The sequence below is a fragment of the Castanea sativa genome, chromosome 3 (assembly GCF_040712315.1).
Source record: "Castanea sativa cultivar Marrone di Chiusa Pesio chromosome 3, ASM4071231v1".
NCBI lineage: Eukaryota > Viridiplantae > Streptophyta > Magnoliopsida > Fagales > Fagaceae > Castanea > Castanea sativa.
In genome coordinates, this window is record NC_134015.1 from 41191096 (window position 1) to 41213838 (window position 22743).

The 22743-nt window shown below is 34.4% G+C and overlaps 1 protein-coding gene and 1 non-coding gene across 3 annotated transcripts; one reads left to right on the forward strand and one right to left on the reverse strand.

Moving 5' to 3' along the window:
- Nucleotides 1-98: 98 nt before the first annotated feature.
- On the forward strand, nt 99-180 carry TRNAS-UGA (transfer RNA serine (anticodon UGA)). Its single transcript has one exon. It is a non-coding gene; the product is annotated as a tRNA-Ser (tRNA).
- Nucleotides 181-15949: 15769 nt separating this feature from the next.
- Nucleotides 15950-21266, reverse strand: LOC142629320 (receptor protein kinase-like protein ZAR1). Of its 2 annotated transcripts, none has more exons than XM_075803282.1 (2): nt 19543-21266; nt 15950-16927 (listed from the first exon to the last, which is right to left on the reverse strand). In XM_075803282.1, the coding sequence occupies exons 1-2, from the start codon at nt 21041-21043 to the stop codon at nt 16290-16292; spliced, it is 2139 nt and encodes a 712-aa protein (XP_075659397.1). In that variant the 5' UTR covers nt 21044-21266; the 3' UTR covers nt 15950-16289. The 2 variants fall into 2 exon arrangements, with proteins under 2 accessions (XP_075659397.1, XP_075659396.1); XM_075803281.1 differs by having other exon boundaries at nt 15950-16923; nt 19539-21264.
- Nucleotides 21267-22743: the final 1477 nt, after the last annotated feature.

Consider the following 22743-nt stretch of genomic DNA (forward strand, 5'->3'; position numbering starts at 1 on the left):
GCTTGCCCCGATCTTTGAAATAGTTTTTTTTTTTTTTTTTTAAACTAATAAGTGTGAAATAGTTATTAAATATGTTTACTTTTTGCATATCAGGAAGGGTCGATATGTCCGAGTGGTTAAGGAGACAGACTTGAAATCTGTTGGGCTTCGCCCGCGCAGGTTCGAACCCTGCTGTCGACGTCATTCTAAATTTTTTTTTTCATTTTGATTTTTCCTCTAAAATTTTATATACCTATTGAAAATTTTAGAACTTTTTGTTTTCTTTTTCTTCTTCTATTGAATATGTCTTACTTTTTATCTTTTATAGTATGAGATGTTGCTGAAAATAGTAGTCAATTATTGGTATTTGTGTTTTTAGTATACATTATAGACTATAGTTTACGGGAAAAATCTTCAACTCTTGTTGTTTCTCTCCTTTTTAGGGTCTGTTTGGTTGGATAAGTGAAAAAGTGAGATGATATAAAATTAATGGAAGGATGAAAAAGTAAGAAGACAAAAAAGATTTAGTTTTCCTTCGTGTGTGTTTGGTTGGAGGGGTGGAAAAGTTGAAGAATGGAAAACTCTTATTTGATTAAAAAGAAAAGTGAGAAGACAGAAAATGTAGTTTATATAACTCTTATACCCTTGTTACATAATATGTAAGAAATAATTTATTTGTATGCATTAAATGATATAAAAATTAACACATCATGCATATAAATTTATATTATTTTTTTGTTATTATATATAATATAATCTAATATATATACTATATTATAATATTTTTCTTTTTAGGAACATATACTATATTTTAAAAATGTGGGCAACAAAACACTATTCAATTAGATTTTAATACATTCTTCGCTTGGGCAAAAAAATACTATTCAACTGGATTTTAATATATTCTTTACCTAAGCAATATAACATTATTCAACTAGATTTTAATGCATTCTTCACCTGGGCACCAAAACACACTATTCAACATTTATTTAAATTTTCTTCATCTAGGCAACAAAACACATTGTTCAACAAATATTTATACAATCTTCACCTATTTCAAAATATATTTATCAACAAACAATACATATACATTCTTCCACTAAGTAGTCAAAGCAATCATGTTGAATGTGGGGGGACGAGGATCCAAAAACAGGTAAACAGACAGTCAAGGTTATTTTCGGTGAGCTAAAATTCAAGAAATGATCTAGGGCGGTGATCTCACGATTTGAAAGGAGATTGGGTAACTTACTTTGTGAAGATTCAGAGGCCATACTTCAGACCTCAGAGGGACGAACACTAGTCGTATAAAGCGCATAGAGCTAAACCGCCAAAAAGGAAAGGAAACCAACTTGGCACAGAATGCGAGAAGGATGAAGAAATAAGGGTATAGAAGACATCCCCTCTGCATTAAATACAAGACAACCACTTATGTGACCACATTAATGAGGAAGTGACCACGAACAGTGGTGGCACAGCTAAGAGTTTAGTGTAAAGCTTGCTAGTATGCTCCAGATGGGACAAGAATTCTAGGAGTCTGATCCCAACCCTCCAAGTGTAAAATCTAGATGCATTTAAGCTGAATATGTAAAGCAAGAGAGAACATATGGAGAGGGGGACAGAAGATAGAGTGTAAAAAAGAAAGGAGAGTTCATCTATTTTGTAACATCTTCCTCGGAACAGACTCGAGGATCAACACTTGTATTTTTTCTAATCAACTTTCAAACTGAACATCAAAGAGATAAATACTATTTCTCTCTTAATTCCATGACATAAGCCTCCTTAATCTTTGTATTGGATATTCTAAAATAAACTTGACTTCCCATCTCTAAATAAATTAATTATAGCAAATAGCAAACTCATCATTTAAGACATAAAGTTGTTGTCTCGCTTTTTGCTCGCCACATTGAACATCAAATGATATTAATTATATTCATCTATAGCATAGTGCAAATCAAAATATTACATTATCTTCTACTGTTTTAACCAAAATATAATGTCATCAAACATTGCTAATTTTGTAATATTCTACATTCAGTCCATCAAAAGTCAGCAAAATGTTAAGTTGCATTTGTTTAGCATTATGCTACTTAGCTACTACCACACATCACTTTACACACCACTTCATCTATTAGCCTTGTACCCAAAGTCAATTGACAATTATCCATCCTCTAAGGTACTTTAGCATACATCACCTTTAATAATATTTGTCGGCGTAACTCACTAATTGGAACACCAAAAAATGCTCTCATTTGGATGGATCATTAATTAGGAATAGCATAGCATCAAGTTGCATGCCCAATGATATTCTTGCATTCACTAATTCAGAAAATACTTCCTCCTCAAATTAACAATGTGGACGTCCTCTCTCCATGATCGCAAGTCCCTCCTTAGCAATCTCATTTACTTGCCTTATACTTATTGCCATATTATCAATTCCAAATTGAAAAATATTCATTTGCTTTTCAAGCATTTCAACTATTTGAAGTGATTTCTTCGCCTTTTTGGATGATGTCTCACATGAGTAGGAATGAGAGACCATTAGAAAATATGATTCAACATTTGGCATGCTAAAATCATGAAAGCCATCAACATTTTCTTCCAAATTTATGCTATCATCTCTTCCTGTTATCATCGATGAGCTTTCTCCTTTGCACTTATACAACCTTCACCTTTTGCATATCCTTGGAAAACAAATCAAACAGCTTCTCATAATGTTGAATTTGAGTTTTTTTTTTTGTCCATTTTTTAGCATTTGGTTTTTCCTATAGGAATACAATACACACTTATTAGTAGTATTATTATTACAACAAAGTACCAATAAAATGTACTAACTTGTACTAAAAAAATCATTTCATGATATCAAAATAAATATAACTAAATTCTATTAAAGGTTCTCACACTTTAGCTTTAGCCTCAAAAATTCCAATAACTAAATTCCATGTAAATCCACTCAAGTTCTTTAAAAAGTGATGACATGATGGAAAGTACCTTTCAAAGTTTTGATGTGATTCTTCATATTACTTTTCTCAACTGCATAACAGAATGTTATATAACACTTTTTACTCATATTCAAGTAAGCATGAGAACTCCATATTTGATTGTGCCTATTTCTATTGTTTTGTTCCTCCAACATGACATTAAGTAAAAATTCATCAATGTCATCAGTCCATCTCATGTTATTCGCTTTAAGCTAACTATCAGTTGTTATCTTAAATATCTTAAACATCTTTAAAGACTGCATGTTAAACATATTATTCTTTTACAATATTATTACAAAGATTACATGCAACTACTACAAACAAACCAATAAAACAAAATGAGACATAGCATAATATTACTACAAATAAACTAGTAATTGAATATTCTTCTAAAAAATCTAATTATTGAATAAAACACTAATAAAGTTACGATGATAGTTGTACAAAAGTAACAAAGTTAAATGTTTCGCAACAGTGCATACAAGACAACTATTGCATAGAAAAAGATACACAAAAGCAAGTCAAATCCCATAACACAATGACTAAAATTATTGATCAAGCAATATATAATCATTCCACATTCTAGTTGCTATACTAGTTCGTAATTTTGCTCCTTTCTGGCATCTGCATCACTATCATTTGTACTATTTCTAGCTTCATTCTGTATGTCACCATTCGAGATCTCTTAATCAACTTCTATAATCAACCTTTCATCCGGATCCACTCCCATAAAATAGTTGGCAATATATAATAAGCCAAGATAATCTCAGTAACCGGATCAACTGAAGAAAAAAAAGTTCTGTCATTTCAAGTATAATAGGAAATCGTTTCTTTAACACACCAGATGTCCTTCAATGACATTGCGCAAAGACGACTGTCAAAGATTAAATATTTCCTCAATATTTTCTAGGTCACATACTGAATACTCTTTTAAATGATAATTACACTCTTATATAGCGTGATAGTCCACTTCTCAGCATAAACCCGCATCTACTCGATAATATTTGCCTATTAAGAAAATAAGTTATATAATTCACTACACACACACACACACACACACACACACACTCATATATATGTATATATAAAAGTTAGGGGTGGCAAAATCCGACACAACCCGTGAACCCGACACGGCTAACCTGTTTATAAATAGGTCATGGGTTGAGGCTAAACGGATTCGGGTCAAATTCGAGTTGACACGGCTGACCCGTTTATTAAACGGGTCGTGTTCGTGTTCAACCTATTGAACCTGTTTGACCTGATTAGCTTATTAAGGTTTTTTTACAATTTTACCCTTAAAACCTAGGTATATAAGCTTAGCTATGGTTTATTCTCCTGCTCAAAACCAAACCTCACGCATCTCTGGACCTTGGGTCTCTTTGTTAGAATGTGTGCCCTTAAATCCTATTGTATGATGCTATGTATGACATTATATTGTGGTTAATAAAGTTGTTTTATTATTACCTAAAATAATGGTAACATGAATATTATAATATTATCATATAGTACATGAGATGCATAGTATGTGATTTAGTCACAGAAGATATAAATCACAAGTTTTTTGTAAACTCAGAATTTTAGTTAGTAGTCAGTGATAAAATTAGGCATTTCATTTGCGAAGACTATAATATATCAACCAAGATGATTTGTCTTGATTATGAAAATTGAGATTTCTAGTTGGTATGCTGATATGTTTTAAGAGTTAAAACATATTGAACTGGACCGTTGTGAGATTTATTATTCTCCTAACGACTGTCAAATGAATAATATAATATACTCACAACTTCTATTTACATGAACTCTTAATCCTAAAAGAATAATAAACCTGATCATGAAGTGTAAGTTGCTTTGATATATCAAGAGTAAAGTCTAAAGTCACGATCAAAACCTCGTATGTTGAGCAACCACATTTAGTGTTGTTGGAACATATATTCTCAAGATGAAATTCATAATCTCTTAACGGAGATACAAAATATTCCTTTGAGATAAGTTTAATGGTTTTGGTTATTCGGAGTGTTACGCCTAACCACTTTAGTAATGAGTTACTAAAGTATATATTTATGGAATTGGATTTCATAAACATATGATGAATAACTTAAAGGATTAAGTCGGGTACTCAAGGAATTTGATGTAGTAATCTTCAAAGTGGCAGTCTATATTCATGACTTTGTATTACTACAAATATTTTATGAAGGGGTTGCATGTACAATAAAGTCTTGGGATATAATTTATAAATAAGGCCTAAAGTGAAACTATATTTATATAGTGGTATTAAATATAGTTAATGGTAACTTTAGATTTGTCAAGAGTTGACAGAAAAGCCCAAGGCCCATTGGAGCTAGTGTCTTATTGGTCCATTTTGCTCCCACTCCAAGCCACATACTTAAACCCAATTGGAAAGGCCCAAAAGACTAGCCCAATTAGATAATCAGTTAAATACAAAGGGAGAAACATACATAATTTTGTAGTAGTGAGACATCATTATGAAATGGTGTATGTGTGAGTATAAGCCACTCTCTCTAATTCTTCCTTGGAAAATTGATTGAGAGACCACACTTCTTGGGTGTTAGTAGAATTGGAGTGAAGATTAAAAGTGTTCCTAAGTGCTTCTAATCTTTGTTTTTTAAATTCACCACACCAAGGTACACTCTCATGTTCTTAAATTCTGAAACTTACATAGTGCATGTTATCAATTACAAATGAAGTAGATCTGTTAATTTTTCGTTACATATTTTTTATATGCGATACAAACATGTATTTCTCCATCACTCTTCATTTTCATCAACAATCAATACTCTGTCTCCTCCAACTCTTCTTCTTCTCCTCAAAACTCTAGCTAATCCTACAGATACAGATTCTACAATCTACACTATAAAATCAAAACCCTAGCCGCCTCATGTCTCTCAACCCTCTACTCTCTCTTCCCCTCAAATCCCTAGCCAACCCCTTTAATATCTCTTCCCCTCAAAACCGTGCCTGCCCTCTCTACTTTCTATTCTCCTTCACAACTTCACCAACTATTTTTCTTCAGCTTTCAACCATCAAATCCCATATCAAGGTATACATGTTATATATTTTTGTTTTGTTTTTCTTACTTATGAAATTTCCAGTAATTGTAGATTTTGTTTATTGTATTAACAGTTAATCATTATCAGTTTGTATTCTTTATGCACAAAGGCTAGGAAAGAGTCTTCAGAAATAAAAGCTTGAAGTTTGGTGCAGTGGACTCTCTGTCCTTGAAAATGTAGCAATTCCTTTCACCCCAAATGCACAAAGGCTGGCAAAGCTAAGGTATAAATTCGCAATTTTCTTTTGTTGCCATGAAAATTTTACATTTATTACTTTATCACTCTTAGATTTAAGATTATTGTAGTAAAGATTAAGTTATTGTAGATTTTTTTTATTGTGTTAACAGTTAATCATTATCAATAATTGTAGATTTTATTTCTAAAGACTCTTTATGAACATGGAGAGAGTGAAGGACTTCAATTAACAATTAATCATTGTCATGTTGATTGTTTAGTACCAATAGTAGACTTGTTTGTATTCTTTTTGTTGATTTTAAAATAACGAAGTCTTGCTCTATGATTTCTTTTCAAGTTTCTTTGTATCTGTCATCTTAAAATGATTGTAGATCCGTTCGTTTATTTTGTTAATCACTATCATGTTGATTTTTTTTTCTTTGGAGATAAAGGATAGAAATTTTATTAGATACTATATGATAAACAAAACATGTAACATCAAAATAGGGGAAAAACAGACCTATTTTGCAAAAAAATAAATACTGCATAAAACAAACACAACAGAAAAATAATACTATGCAGAAAACACTGCAGAAAAATAACATTGTGCAGAAAAACACCAATGTGCAGAAAAACTACACTGCAAAAAAATAAAATTGTGCAGAAAACACCACTGTGTAGAAAATCCATGTGTTTTTTGTGTATTGAATTTCATTGGGAATTAATAGAGTTTAAGTTCATTTTTATTTTCTGGAGGAATATGTGTTATTGGATGAATGGTTTTTGGTTCTATGTTGTGCTAGGAATGTACTAACCATATTTTGATGAAAGTAAAAGCAATTCAGCTTCTTATTTTGTTTGTTGCTTCGTTGTTTTCTTGATAGCCTAATTCTATGCTGAGATGAATGTTATTCTGTTCTTAATTTTTTTCTACTCTGAATGATAAGTTTTTAATGTTTCATTAAATTTTTTGATGTAGAACTTGCACAATCACAGTTGGAAGAGCTCATTGAAGATATAATGAACATGAATATCAATAAGGATGAGTACATGGAAAACACCTCTTCAATGGGACCTTCAATCTCTTCTAATCCAGTTTCTTAATTAGTGATGTCTTTTCCTTTTTGATGTGGCACTTGGATGGTTGGACTTGGATTTTGCCATCATGGAAATATTGATTTGCCATGTAATTATTTTGGTTTGTCTTTTAGTTTTTGATATGGCACTTGGATACCATGTGATAATCTTGGTTTTTTATTATGGAACTTTGACATATTATTAAATTTGATAGTATGAAGGTTGGAACCTTTTGGACTAGTTATTTTATTTTGAAGGAATGAAAGAATTATTTGCTATTGCTATTATTTGAATTTTCATTACTTGATTTATGGTTGAATTATAAATTTAGATATATGGGAGTTGATAGCAAGTTATTCGGGTTAAGTTTAATTAAACATGTTGTTTTTGTTGATCCTAACTTGACCTACTAATTAAACGGGTTAAACGTGTCGTGTCGGGGTTACCTGTTTAATAAATAAGTCGTGTTAGGGTTGAGGAATCCTGACCCGTTTACTCGAGTTGACCCATATAACATAATACTCACACCTCAACCCGACACGAACCCGACACGCAAACACGAATTGCCACCCCTAATAAAAGTATACTTTGTATATATAACTTAACATTACCTCTAGGAATTATAAGTTTTTCTTCCCTACTTAAAGCATTTTTTATCATCCTTGAGTTAGAGGCAATCCCTTCCCATCGAGATAAAACGTATGTAAATCTCATCTCAAAATCACATGCTATCAATTCATTTTAAGTTGTGTATTCTTTCCTCCCTCAATATCTAGGTGCATCTTTTGATGATACTTTTACACGAATATGTGTCCCATCAGTTTCCCTACACAATCCTGAAATTAAAGCAATTTATTAAATCAATCATTTTTTACTCATATTAGAAAAAATTTCCATGTAGTTGCTTGAAAATATGTTTACCTTAAAGTATGAGTAAAATCTTTGACTATTTCATATTTGTGGAGTAACCTCTGCCCCATTAGGTTGTAGAAGAAATTTTGATCTTCCAAGTAAATGAATGCTATCAACACATTATGAAAATAGAGGGTTATAGTCTCACTAGAATGATAAAAGAAAAAGGAAATTGTACGAATTCTCTCATTATGTGATAAAATGTAAAGAAACTCGGCTACTTGCTCTTCAACAAAAGAATCCCTAATGTCTTGAAGATGACCAGTTCCTCGAAGAATTTCACACAACTTAGCTGATGAGGACACAATTTACTGTTTAATTATTGTAATTTATTGTTTTTGGTATTTTTATGTAAAAACGTTATTTTAGGTTTAGGTGATTTAATTCCTTGTTTTTAGGTGCATTTAATGCTTTTTAGGTCAAATTTGATTCCAGATATGGTAAGGTATCAATTAGGAGTTATTTTAGCATATATTTTCTAGTCTGTCAAGTTTTATGGAGCCCTTAAATAGGCCTTATGCTTGTAAACGTTTTTCATAGAATATTATGGAATAAAAATCAGAAAAGGTGAGGCTTTGCTCTCTTTTGGTTCTTCAAGAACTATGAACTTATCAAGGATTCTTCCTTGTGGCGTTCAAACTTTATACCTTTGGTTCGTGATTCTTTATAATCATTGGGTCAAGGTCAACTTATACCTTTGGTTCGCGTTTCAATTATAAACGTTGGGTCAGGGTTTCTATCAAAAATCTAAATTTTAGCTTTCTTGGGCAAGTATTCCAATATTTTTGTTGGGTCTCAAAGCGTGTCGATTGAGGTTCGCATCATTTGGTATCAGAACACAGATTCTAAAATCAGTTTTCTATCCTTTTATCTTTTATTTCCTGTTATCATCCAAAAAAAAAAAAGTGAAAAAAAAGAAAAGAAAAAGAGATGGTAATTATTGAGAACATTGTGGAAGATTCAATTGAGGTTAATTATGAGGATGAGTCCACAACTCACAATCCTCTAGTCTCAATTGATTTGTTGAAGATGACTATTCAATTTGTTGATTTTCTTGGAGTAGAAAATTTTAATTTTATTATCAACCCTTTGTTGATTGATGTTGCAAATAAATTGAAAGTAGATGAGAAGAAATTTTCTGCTACACTTTATGAAGGATTCAAGTTTCATTACAGGATCAAGTCATTAAAGCATTCGAAGTATTTGTTTATTTGGAGTGGAAGATTTCAGATTTCAAAGATGAACTCGAGGACGAGTTTGTTTCAAGTGGAGGGGTCTGATGAGGACACAATTTACTGTTTAATTATTGTAATTTATTGTTTTTAGTATTTTTATGTAAAAACGTTATTTTAGGTTTAGGTGATTTAATTCCTTGTTTTTAGGTGCATTTAATGCTTTTTAGGTCAAATTTGATTCCAGATATGGTAAGGTATCAATTAGGAGTTATTTTAGCATATATTTTCTTGTCTATCAAGTTTTATGGAGCCCTTAAATAGGCCTTATGCTTGTAAACGTTGTTCATAGAATATTATGGAATAAAAATCAGAAAAGGTGAGGCTTTGCTCTCTTTTGGTTCTTCAAGAACTGTGAACTTATCAAGGATTCTTCCTTGTGGCGTTCAAATTTTATACCTTTGGTTCGTGATTCTTTATAATCATTGGGTCAAGGTCAACTTATACATTTGGTTCGCATTTCAATTATAAACGTTGGGTCAGGGTTTCTATCAAAAATCTGAATTTTAGCTTTCTTGGGCAAGTATTCCAATATTTTTGTTGGGTCTCAAAGCGTGTCGATTGAGGTTCGCATCATTTGGTATCAGAGCACAGATGGAATGCAACTTGATTCTGAGTCTTCTATCTGCATTTTCAATGGAAAATAAAAAAGAGCACAGAGTTTTATAAAAGGAAAAATAATATTAAAAAAATATGGGAAAAAAACTCAAGGAAGAGGAAAAAAAAGATATAACATTAGAAACAGAGAGAGTGACGACAAGAAAGGGGAAAAAAGGGGGTCAGAGTCATACCTCAGATTCTCAGCAGTAGAAGGAAAAAAAAAACAAAAACAAAGAAGATTAACAATTGAAAGAGAGAGTGACGATAAGCATGAGGAAAAAAAGAGAAGGTCATACCCGATTCTTGGCTGGAAAAGAAAACAAAGCAAAACAAAAAAACAAAAGAAAACAAAAAGCAAAGAAGATAATAAAAGTGAGAATGACGATAAGGAGGAGAGGGAAAAAAAGAGAGAGACTGTCATACCTGATTCTTGGATGGAAAAGAAGACAAAAGGCAAATAATAGATTAACAAAAGAGAGAATGACGAGGGAAAAAAAAAGGTCAATCATACTTGAATCTTGGCTAGGGAAGGAAAAACAAAAACAAAAACAAAAAAGATTAATACCATTAGAGTGACAAGAAGAAGGGGAAAAAAGAGAAGATAAGTTGAGTCTTTATTACCGTTGAGCTGTGAAGAGGCTGGAGTGAAGAGAAGAAGATTAATGAGAGCTCTGTGGGAAAGTGGGAATTAGCTAGATTTAGGTGAAAGCAAAAAACTGGAGGCACTTTTGTCTTTCATCAACAATAGGCGTTTTCTCTCCATTTTGGAGAGGCAGATTTTTTGTGGGCTTAGGTTGAAAATGGTTAGGCCCCACCCAAAAATTTTCTCTCCTTTCCTCCTTACCAAACAACCCCCACTCCTTTTTTTTCTCTCCTTTATTTTCCATCCACCTTGTTCCACCTCTAACCAAACATACCCTAAAAGATGGCATCAAACCTAACTTTAGGTAGATGTAATTCCAGTCCAACCTTATTGAAAGTGGTAAACAATAAACCACATGCTAACTGAACGAGAATAAAAATGATCATGACAAATCTACCTGGTTGATATGACGATGATGGTCCATACTTGACATGGCCAAGGAGGACGGATCCACAGTGGACGGACGAGTATGATGCAGGGATCATCCTTCCGGGATTATTTCCAAGAAACCTTAAATAAGGATTCACGCTATATAATTAGGGCTGATGTGGCCTTACTTGATCTCCACGTGAACATGCATAAAAAGAATTCTTGCATCGCACGTTTAGCCTTGATTGAAGGATTCCAATGAGGAAGAGAACTCTAGAAGGTATCCAAAAGGAAAGAGTTCTAATCCTAGAAGGAAAGGAGTTCATGATCAAGGAATGGATGCTAACCCTACACCACTATAAATACGCAAAAACCCTCATAAATCAAGGTACGCATTATTAACTCGACTCTAGCACTCTAGGGTTGTAAAAAGACTCTAATTTGACTTTCGGAGGGTTTTTGGCCGGCACCACACCGGTGCTCTCTGTTGGGTCTTCTCTTTTCTTTTTGCAGGTGTTGTTTCGATTCGGGAGTGCTTGCAGCTTACTGGTGATTTTTTCAGCATCATCACTACACATTATTTGGACCTCACTATTATTTGGTCATAGGAAAAAAAATCCCGAAATCATAGTTGTCACTATCTTTTGAAGGTTAATCCTTTACTACATGGTTCCATTTTATGTTATTTTTGTCTCTCTATAAATTTTATGCAACATACAACAACTTAGAATCGAGAATTACTCAAAAAGATTGAGATTTAAATGAGAAAATCATGCTATAAAATTGTGTTTCATATGTGCAAACTGGATGGAAAACTTATGGCATCTCTCTTTATATCCATCCAAATCACATGCCATTTACTCCTACGGAACCTTTGGGATAAGGTAAATCAGTTGATAGGTGGGGACATCGAAAACTTATCAAAAAGTCACTAGGAATGAGAGGAACCCAAATGTGTTGTGATCATGCTAAAACTTATAGCCCCCCTTCCAAAGGCCATCTATGGTTTTGAAAATTATGAAAAAAAAAAAAAAAAAAAACCTATGGCTACGATACCTATGAAGGAAAATCATATAGTATGGTCAAGCATCAATCTCATATAGTTTAGGCACCCTAGTTTTTCATTGAGATGTTGAGTGTTGATGACACTTGTTTATGTGACTATCACAAAATAAAATAAAATGAAAATGTTAGGCCTATCAAAATTCTAATTTCAAAAAAAGCAAAATATATGGACTAAGCTCGTGTACTTTTTCTAAGGGAAAATTTGGGACCCATGGATTGGAGAGTAAAAGAGATTTTTTCTCATCTATCTTGGTTTTAATGGAGAAACTTTGAAAATGGGCTTGGGGTATTTGCAACACCCATCAGTTCATGAATAGTTCATTGTGCATAAAAGCTAAATAAACGTAAAATCTCTTTACTTCTATTGGATATATTTCATTCTCGGCAACCTCAAAATCACCATAGATGGGATACTCATCACCATTTAATGTTATTTTCACAATCCCGCCGATTTAGCCAGTCTTTGGGGTTATGTTTCCCTTAAAGCCGTTAACCATATAGGGTTAAGCCAATTGAACTGCCCCAAACAACATAGGACCAAATCAATTAATCAACCCAACTTCTTATATCAAATAAACCCATCATTATTAAATGATGATTTTCCCTTAAAGGACGATACCATATGGGATTAAGACAACCAAATTACCTCAAACGGCACAAAGCCAGAACAACCTAACTTTTTATGAAATCCATTATTCAAGTCTCTAACTTCGCCAAATACTCATTGATCGAATGAGTCTTTCTCATGTGTGTGTAAGTGTGTTTGGGGGGGGGAGGGAGGGTCTTTGCAGTACCTCTAAATTGCTACAAAAATCCTAAAAAATCTCCAAAAATAAACATCATCACCTATCTCACAAATATCCCCAACTCTTCACGAGGTTCTGCACAAAAGTTTGTGTTCAATACATTCAACAGATACTAGGATACATTTTCTGTGTTTGAAAGCACAAACAAAAAGTTCCTTTCTCCTTCACCACATCATTCCAAGTTTATCAACTATTGTGATTCAAAAGTATATATCGTTGTACTTATTTCAAAATTCAATTTCCTTCTCTTTTGTAGGTTTGCTGGCTCAAGCATCATTCTAAGATGCACACTAGCCTTCTTCACTTTTTGTGTAGATGCGAGTAGCATCCCTCAAACCTATCTTAAGACATGTTTCAAGCAATTGATGAAATCTTAGTATTTCGTGTTTTGGTGAAATGATTATGGAAGCTTGTTTGATAAAGAATGATTTGGAGATGGAAAAATAGTTTTTTTTTCAACCTCTATTTGTGATCCATGCAAAAAGTAGGGTTTCACAAAAACAACCTGATTTCTCTATGCAAGATTCTCTCTCTCTCAAATTCTTTGAAAGCCTTTTTGATTTTTTTTTTTCTTGATTTTATAAAGAAAAATAGTGTAGGAAATTTAAATTTTCCTCTCATTCATCTTTCTCAAAGAGTTTGAACTCGTGTTTATCTTCTATGGTCATTTGGACAAGAGTTTGAATTGAAAAATGAAGCCAAAATTTAAAAATCTTGAGATTTTGAATTAAAATGTCGTTTGACATTTGGGTGTCTAGTACTCTAACTAAAATCCTAGTTTTTCTTAATATTTTAATAATACTTTGATTTTAACTTGATTTTCTAATCAATTTGAGGATTAGTACTAATTCCAAACCCTTTTGAAGCCACTTTTAGAACAGATTACTTCTAGAGGTAATCTGAGTTTTTAAATTTCAAACTCATAATTTTATATCAAAAATTAATTAATTAATTATTCAAAAACCATGATTATCTAGATGATTTACCTCATGCATTTTGTGTGTGTGTGTGTGTGTGTGTGTGTGTGTGTGTTTGTGTGTGTGTGTGTGTGAGAGAGAGAGAGAGAGAGAGAGAAACTAATATTTGAATAGAATAGTGATAGGGTATTGAGATCGATGTTGTCTATAAATAATAAATTAGTTAAACCTACCAAAAGTGGGTTCTTAAACTTAATTTGACTAAAAATACATGGAAGCTAATGTGAATTCTCTTAGGATTTTTTACCAGGGCCCACCTATTTTCTTCCATTTGAAAATAGATGAAAAGGAAAAGGGAAAATGCTCCTAATATATATACACACTCACATTAATGCAACATTAATAACAATTACAATTAATACTTATTTACATTTTATTTAATTAATAAGTCATCATAGTTTATTGGGATTTTTTTAATATCATTAGTATGTAATGAATTGTGTGCATTGTAAGTGCACAATTGCACCTGGCCCCAAGAACAGTTACGGGCTCAGGCCCAACGAGCCTTAAACAATGTAATTTGTAGAGTGTGGGCTTGAAACCCAGGTTAGAAGTGTTTGAGGATTAAATAGCAAGCTAAAGATTATAAACACTTAAAAACAACAAAGAATGCTATAAATCAATCTGCTCGGACGTAAGCCGAGAACTGTTCTTATATAATTTCTCTCTCTCTCTTTTTCTCTTTCTTTTAGGTTCCAAAAAGGGAGATCCCCACTTTCTGTCTTAGATTCCTCCTTAAATACTACTCTCTTCAATACCTTTTACACGTGTTGCTTTACCTCCCCTTTAACCTAGATATTTCTTTTCCCAGTACCTTTGAATAGTAACCAGAAGTTTCTCTTCCACTGTTCAGGTGTCACTTCCCCATCAATGCGGCCAGGGTGGTAGGTGCAGGGTCTTTAATGTGGAGGTAGCAGCCTTTATCTTTGACATTTCTTCAACACCAGTGCTTCTGTGGCATTCTAGGGTTTACCCCTTTTAACCATTGGTCTTAACTGTGTCATCCCCTAATCTTTATTGCGAAACCCCGAGTTCTTTGGTGTCCGTCCGAGGATAAGTTCACCCTCGGCTGGATCCTCGGACCCTCGGCGTATGGGCCGACCCATAGTACCAACAAATTCTAAACCCAGTAGCAGGTCGGCCTTCCTTAACACGGCCCAAAAGGCCCACGTTCTCATCAGGATCTTTTTGCCCCCCACATGCATCTATCCTAATATTAATTTGTGCTTGTGTGTGTACATAAATACATACATATCTATATATGAAGGCTCATAGTCTGTTGGGATTTTTAAAATATCATTAGCACATAATTATCAAAGTTATAAGAGTTTTTGACATCAAATTATCAGTTATTTTCTTTCATCTTTCTTCTTAAGCAAACAAAGAAAATATATATTATTATTTCACTTTTTCATCCTTTCTAACCAAACACACATAAAAGGAAAATATATATATATATATTCTTTCCTTCCACTTATCAATTATCCCTCCATTTTTCATCATTCCTACCAAACATACTCTAAATGTGAAATGTCCAACATTGTGAGGGCAACATGATTAATGAAATACTTCCATGAGAGAAAACTCTTTAATTGATGAAAATAAAAATTACAAGGGTTATTTTCTATTCACTTTACTCTTTAATTGAATGTAGTTTCACAATATGGTTTCTAGGGACAGACAACCACAGGTCCACAGTTACTTGCTACTGAACGGGCTATAGCGCCCCACCCAATCAATTTTAAAGTTCACTAAATTGGGCTCTCCACCACTTTTGAAAGGCCCACTCTTCTTGGAATCTAGTTGTTTTACTTCTACATAATTTCTTCTCCCTTGAGGACTGCCTTTTTTTTTTTTTATTGGCAAGACTATTTGTAAGTCTCTGCTTTGTTCCTGTCCTCTGTTTTGTGTACCAATTACTGTTGTGAGGCTATCTCTTATACTTTGACATTAGTATTTTTTTTTTATAAATAAAATAAAGCCCAAAACTTGACTAGATCGAAGTAAACAGGACAGCACTTTTGACATGGACGAGTTTGAAAATACATTTTACAACATGTAATTGCAATTTTAAAAAAATATATATGAGGAGAATATGAAAAACATTATTATTACAAGTCCATATTCTTGAGGAATATGGATAAATTTTAAATTACAAAATATAGCTACTTAATTGCCACAAAAAAAAAAAAACAAATGTATAACCAAATGGTGGTCCGAACAGCTGATCCACTTGCAAAAAGAATTCCTGGGCCTTGGTCCACAAAACGTTGGCTTTTCAAGTCTCTGTACTGTGGCCTAAACAAAATCCTGATTTCCAAAAATCACCAAGGGACAAAAGAATTGCCCAGAAGAAAATCTCGGTACAAAATGACCAAGATTTTTGCACAAGGTCATGATATCACTTTCTCACGTTCCAATCCTATCAATATTTTCTGAGACAGTTTTCATTCTAGGCCGAATCTCAGGGTCTGCCTCAGTGCAAGCAAGGGCCACATGAAACACTGCCAACACTTCTTTCTTGGCATGTACTTCTTGGAGCAACATAGGGTCTACCATATCTGACAATGGTTTTTCTTCTTCAAATCCCTTCCTAACCCACCTTACTAGGTCCGGAATTTCAATGGAGGTTGAAGTGGTTGGAGAAAGCTCTGGTGATTTCCCAGTTAGCATTTCAAGTAACACAACTCCAAAAGAATAGACATCCCATTTTTGTGTAGGTCTACTGCCAGTTACACGAGCCTCAGGGGCTTTGTAGTTGTTTGTTTTCTCAGTTTGGACTGACTTTAGGTAAGGTAGAGCTCCACCAATGAAGCCACCAGAGGAAGATGGGTTATTGCCTGTAATGCTAATGAGTCTGTTAAGGCCAAAATCAGAAATGTGAGCTTGGAATTCATTGTCAATGAGGATGTTTGATGGTTTAATGTCGCCATGGACAAATTTTCTTGGACTGCATTCGTGGAGGTAGGCCAAGCCTCTGGCTGCTCCCTTGGCAATTTTCAACCTGGTAGACCATGAGAGGTTTGAAGATGACTGACCACTTCTTCCTATAAGAATACATGTACTTTTATTTAGTACTGTTTCGCGTTAACTGTATCAAACTGAAGTTACAGAGCCCAAATGCATTGCAGGTAAATTAAAATTGTCAATAGTCAATAATTTATGTTCTCTTTTTCTTCAGGGTTTGGTAAGGTCTCCGAGCAATGTGGGTCAAGCAAGCGATGCATGAGATGACTTGAGAACACAGAAACAGCAAGAAGAGACCATAAGGTCCCACCTCGTCAACGGAGTGACTGTATATTTTACGTAAATTAAGGATCTTGTTATCAAATAATAAATATTTAATTATAGTAAACTATAATATATAATTTTCGAAAATAAAAATATATAATAATTAATTGTTTTTTAATTAAAAAATTTGTGATTATATGTAATTTTTTTTATTTGTGTACAATTCTATTTTATTTTATTTAAAAATGATAATAATTTTAGGGAGTATTCAATAGGCTTTAACAAAGACCAACCAAAAAAAGCCATTTTTATTTCCGCTACAAAAGTTAATCTTTTTTCTGAAGCCAAAGCAACCTAGTGGAAAAGTCACTTTGAGCAACCGCTCTCAAAAAAATAATCAAAAGCCTGTTTTGGACAATGTTCTCCAACAAGGATAAGGCTCCAGAATCCAGATATTAAAAAGAAAAAGTCAGATTATGAATGAGGTAAAGGATCTGCATGTGGCTACCCCAGCATTGAATTCATTGATTGAACTTATAATAATAGGAACTCATTGATTTTAATTATCCCAACCAACCATACTTCGACTAAGCCCGTCAAAGTACTCAAGCCCACATCAGTACATCAATGCCAGCCCATACCCAGCATATCATCCACGTGGTCCATAGATAGTAAATTTTTGTGCCAGAGTAGTAAGTAGGTATAATTATATTGGGTGTGACTTATGTCCAGTAGAAGTTTTCACTGGACAAGTGTCCACTCTTGGACACGTGTCCTAATCCGGACGTGTCCAATGAAAATTTTCACTCGACAGAAGCCTTACCCAATTATATTCACTTAATCAATAATTATACTTCTGCAGTTCATTGAATGAATGAATGTGCAGATCGTATAATTATGGTCGTAGAGTGTGACCCCATTCTATGTGCAAGAAACTATGATTAAATTGAGTGACCAAATGCAAAACTAGAGAGAAAGGTGCGGAAAAGGAAAGGAAGGGTAAACTGACCCATCATTTGGTGTCCAATATAATCAATGGTATTGGTAGGCCGAGCCCACCATGCGTGTTCGAAAACATCAATGTTTCACTACTTGGACGGCATTATAGCCGAAGTTAATCAATACCCTATTTCAACCTCTCAGTCCTAATCCTAAGCCCTATTCAAAAAATAGTTGTTAAGTTCTGTTTTCATGGGTGTATTGTTTTCAAGCTTTAAAAGAACTGAAAAGGTGAAAATAGAAAACATCCGACGAAATTGAAGTGATCCATCGTGAGTGATGGACACACCCATTTCAACCTCCCAGTCCTAATCCTATGCCCTTATCACAAAATATTTCTTAAATTCTGTTTTCGTGGGTGTTTTCAAGCTTTAAAAGAACTGAAAAGGTGAAAATAGAAAACATCCGACTAAATTAAAGGGATCCATCGTGAGTGATGGACACACCCAATTTCAATTCACAACATATTAAAGTCAATTCAAAAGGTATTAAAGTGATGAGGAATATCATGTATCTAATATTCTTACACCACTTTACAATAAATCCTAAATTACATGATGATATTAGTGGAAAAAAATAATTTTCGTATTAAATTTAAATTAGAACCAATTATAATTTATTATTAAAAATTTGTTAAGAAAATATTATAAAAATATTATAAACGTAATATTTAACGGTGAGAAGTGAACAATAACAATGAACAGAAATTTTAAGACCACATAAAATTCTGCAATTTTGATCACAATTATCCACTCATGATCATGGTAAAGAAAAAATAATGGGTCCATATAAAAGTGACTTGCAATCAATTAAAGTCTATAAAGTAGGATACTTATCACAAAAAGTTATGAAATTTTATGTGAGAATAGAATTATTCAACATTGGATCTATATAAAAATAAGAAATACTTTGTCCACAATATTTTCATTACAAATTTTAGGTGGTATGTGTCCAAATTAAAAATAATAATAACAACTTAGTACTTCTATAAAATAATGGGCAAATACCAAATAGTGTCTGTTATTGTTTTTCCAAAATAGTTCTTAAACTATGTTTTCAAAACTATTTTCAAGTTTTAAAATAAGTGACAGTGAGCAGAAAACATCTGTCCAAATTAAAAATTCATGTTATTGCTTTCAAACACATAACTGTGCTTGGCAGTTCCAAACAAAGCCAATTGTTTCGGTAGTTTCTAAGTACCCTCCAAAATTTTCCTGTCCATACTGCACAGGACATTATACCCATCTAAAAAAGAAATACCCAACATCCCTTTCCCAACACATCCCAAATCCAAAAACTACATTCTACATTCTACAGTCTAATCAAGCAAGCAAGCAAACAAAGTAAAAAACAACCAAACAAACAAACTAACTAACAACAGATCAAAAAAAGAAAAAGTAAAAGAGCAATAGAATTGGAAACCAGTACTCACCACGAAGAGCAGAAATAAGGTTGCCATTGGAAATGAAATCACTAATAAGCAGCTTCTCATCAGGAGCCCAATAATAAGCTCTCAACCTCACCACATTCGGATGCTTCACTCTCCCAATCGCCTGAACTTCCGCCGCAAACTCCTTATACCTCTGCTCTCCGCCCTCGCCCAGCCGCCGCACCGCCACCGGCACCCCATTTCCAAGCACCACCTTGTACACTATCCCCAGCCCACTCTTCCCCAACACATAAGCCGAAGCTCTCAGCAACTCGTCCAGTTCAAACGTAAACCCTTTGTCAATCGCCACCAGCTCCCCTTCCCCTTTCCCTGCTCTCTCAACTCTCTCACCTTCCTCCAATTCCGATTCTTCACTCTTGAACCCATTCACGCACAAGCAAGCACAGAATTGCGCTCTCTTTTGATTCCCACCACCCAGTTTGCTTTTCCCTGTGCAGCTACAGCCATTAGCGTTGTCTTTCTTTTTCCAGTATATGTAAACGACCACTAAGCCAATGATTGCTACAGCGGCAGCATCAGCAACTGAGATTAGTATAATCAAACCGGGACTCAGCCCTTTGTTACTATTACTATTTTCGCCATTAGAAGAAGAATCTGGACTTGGTGTTGAGTCTTGTTGAGATTTACGGCAAGTTTTTTGTAACGGAAATCCGCAGAGGTTTGGGTTGTTGAGAAAAGCGGTTGGTCCTTGGTTTGCAAACGACCCCGTTTGGGGGATTTCGCCGCTTAGGTTATTGTTTCGGAGATCGAAGCTCACTGTTACCGGTAAATTCCCGAGAGATTTCGGGAGTTTTCCCGATAAGTGGTTGTAGGAGAGATTGAGCGTGCCGGAGAGAGTGGAGAGCTGGCCGATATCGTCGGGGATTGTGCCGGAGAGATTGTTGGCGGAGAGGTCGAGTTGGAGGAGGTTTTCCAATTCCGGCCAAATTCCCGCCGGAATCTCGCCGGCGAACTTGTTTCTGGCGAGAATCAGGCGCTGCAACTGCTTGCAGTTTTTGAGGGACTCCGATATCGGTCCGGAGAGGGAATTGTTTGAGAGATCGAGGTTTTGGAGGCGAGGGAGAGTACACATCGAAGGAGGGAGAGAACCGGAGAGATTGTTACTGTAGAGGAAGATACTGTGTAGCGACGTGGCGTTGAAGAGCTGCGAAGGCAACGAGCCGTAGAAGTTGTTGCTGTGGAGGTTGAGTCGCCGGAGATAAGCCAAATTACCGAGCTCCGACGGAATATACCCCCGGAGATTCTTCCCGGCGACGGAGATTCCGACGACGCGCGGGTCCGGAAACCCCGTGATGTTCATGCACGAAATGCCGGTCCAACGACACGGGTTGGCGTCGTTTTCGTTCCAGTCGACGAAAGCCGTAGTAGAGCCGTCTTGATCGACGGCCGACTTTAAAGAGAGCAACGACAAGCCGTCTGGAGTGAGAGAAAGAGCGAGAGTGAACTGTAAGAAGATTGTGAATATAGAGAAGGGATTGTTCATTATTGGTGACGTGGCTGCCCCGGCTTTGAGTGTGAATGGTTTTAATGGGTTTTTGGTGTACTAAACAGAGTGAAGCAATTGTTTACAAAGTGAAGAGAAGAGAAGAGAAGAGAAGGGAAGATGGGATTTTTTTTTAGGGGGTGTGGGGGGAATGGAATGGGTATGGTTGGGAAGGGAGAAGGTATTTATGAGAAAGAGACTTTGGTTTTGGTGGGGCCACAATCCCGCCAAAAAGAGAGAGAAGTAGCTAACGGAAAGGAAAGAAGGGAAGTAGAAGAAAAGCAATTGCAATTGCAAAGGATAGAAAAGATGGTGTGTTATTGTTGGGTTGTATTATTGTCTTGAGTTATGATGGTGATTGGTGATATTATGTGTTTTGTTAAGAGTGGAGAGTTAAGGACATGTATTTGATGTTCATGAAATTTCGCTCATTTTTACTTGTGTTATACTCTTTGCACCTTGGAAGAGAATCTTCCCATTCGTGTTTCTGTTTTGTGATTGGTGCTTTAATTATATATAATTATGAAAGGATTTGAACCAAGTTACTACATGGGCATCATAATTAATACGGCATGTACATGATTTGAAAATAAATATAAAGTTTTGGTCGGCATAAATGGTGGTACTAAACATGGACTGCCACTTTCATTTGCAGATAAATTATTCTTATGGTCAATTTTTTGTTTTTTTGTTTTTTTTTTATACAAGATAGAATTCTACTCTAGCCTAATCTAAATGCATATGTGTGTGAAACTTCCTCCTGGAGACTTAAACCCCGGCTCTTACCCCCCACACCTCACAAACACTTATACTTGTGAAGTGACCATCGCACCAAGGGTGTGCGATGGTTATGATCAATTTTTTATTAAAAAAGTATTTTGTACATAACGATACTATATTATTTATATTAAAATTCAATGAATAAGAGATATGTGTACAAAAATAATTACTCATTAATACACGTTTTTCATTTATTAGTAAGATATTTTTTGCTGACGTGACTCATACTTATTGATACCAAATACTTTCTCCATTGGATTGGCAATTAAGTTCAGTTTGTGGTGTTTTTGAAAATAATAATAATAATTTTTAGGGTAAAATAGTGTTAGCATCTTAGGTTTGAGTTAATGTTAAACAAAGTTAGAATATTTCAAAACTAAGCAATTTGATCCCTAAACCATATGCTCGTGGAAATGAAATTGCCCTATTTAACATATGATTTTTTTTTTTCTTTTCTTTTTTTGGTCGGCCTAGGAAGTTTTTCCAAAGTGTTGGGGCTCGAACTTGGAATCTTTCATCTCCACTTGAGACAGTCATTTTGGAACTAAATGTCCAACGACTCAGCCAACCCCACTGGGTTTAGCATATGATTCATGGATCAAGTTTATTAGTTTTAAAATGTTTTGGATTTACTTGATATTAACCCAAATTTCAAAAATATTAACTATATTTTACCCTCATTTTCAATTTTTTTTAAAGGGAAAAGAAATGGCATTAAACCAAATAAGAAAGTCATACAGAGAAGCCTGCAAAGCAGGGCAGAAACCAAATTACATTATATCAGCTTGCAGAAACGAAGATACAATGGCAGGTGTGACTCCTTTCCAGAGATGTTGTATTCCATATCTTCTAGCATATTGGGCAAGCTCGTGGGCCACAGTGTTGAAGCTTCTGTTAACATGCTTGAAGAGGAAGTTTCA

Coding starts and splice junctions, on each gene's coding strand:
- LOC142629320 (XM_075803282.1), bottom strand. CDS start 21,043: ATGAACAATCCCTTCTCTATATTCACAATCTTCTTACAGTTCACTCTC. Junction 16,928..19,542: donor CCTTATTTCTGCTCTTCGTG/GTGAGTACTGGT, acceptor GTATTCTTATAG/GAAGAAGTGGTCAGTCATCT.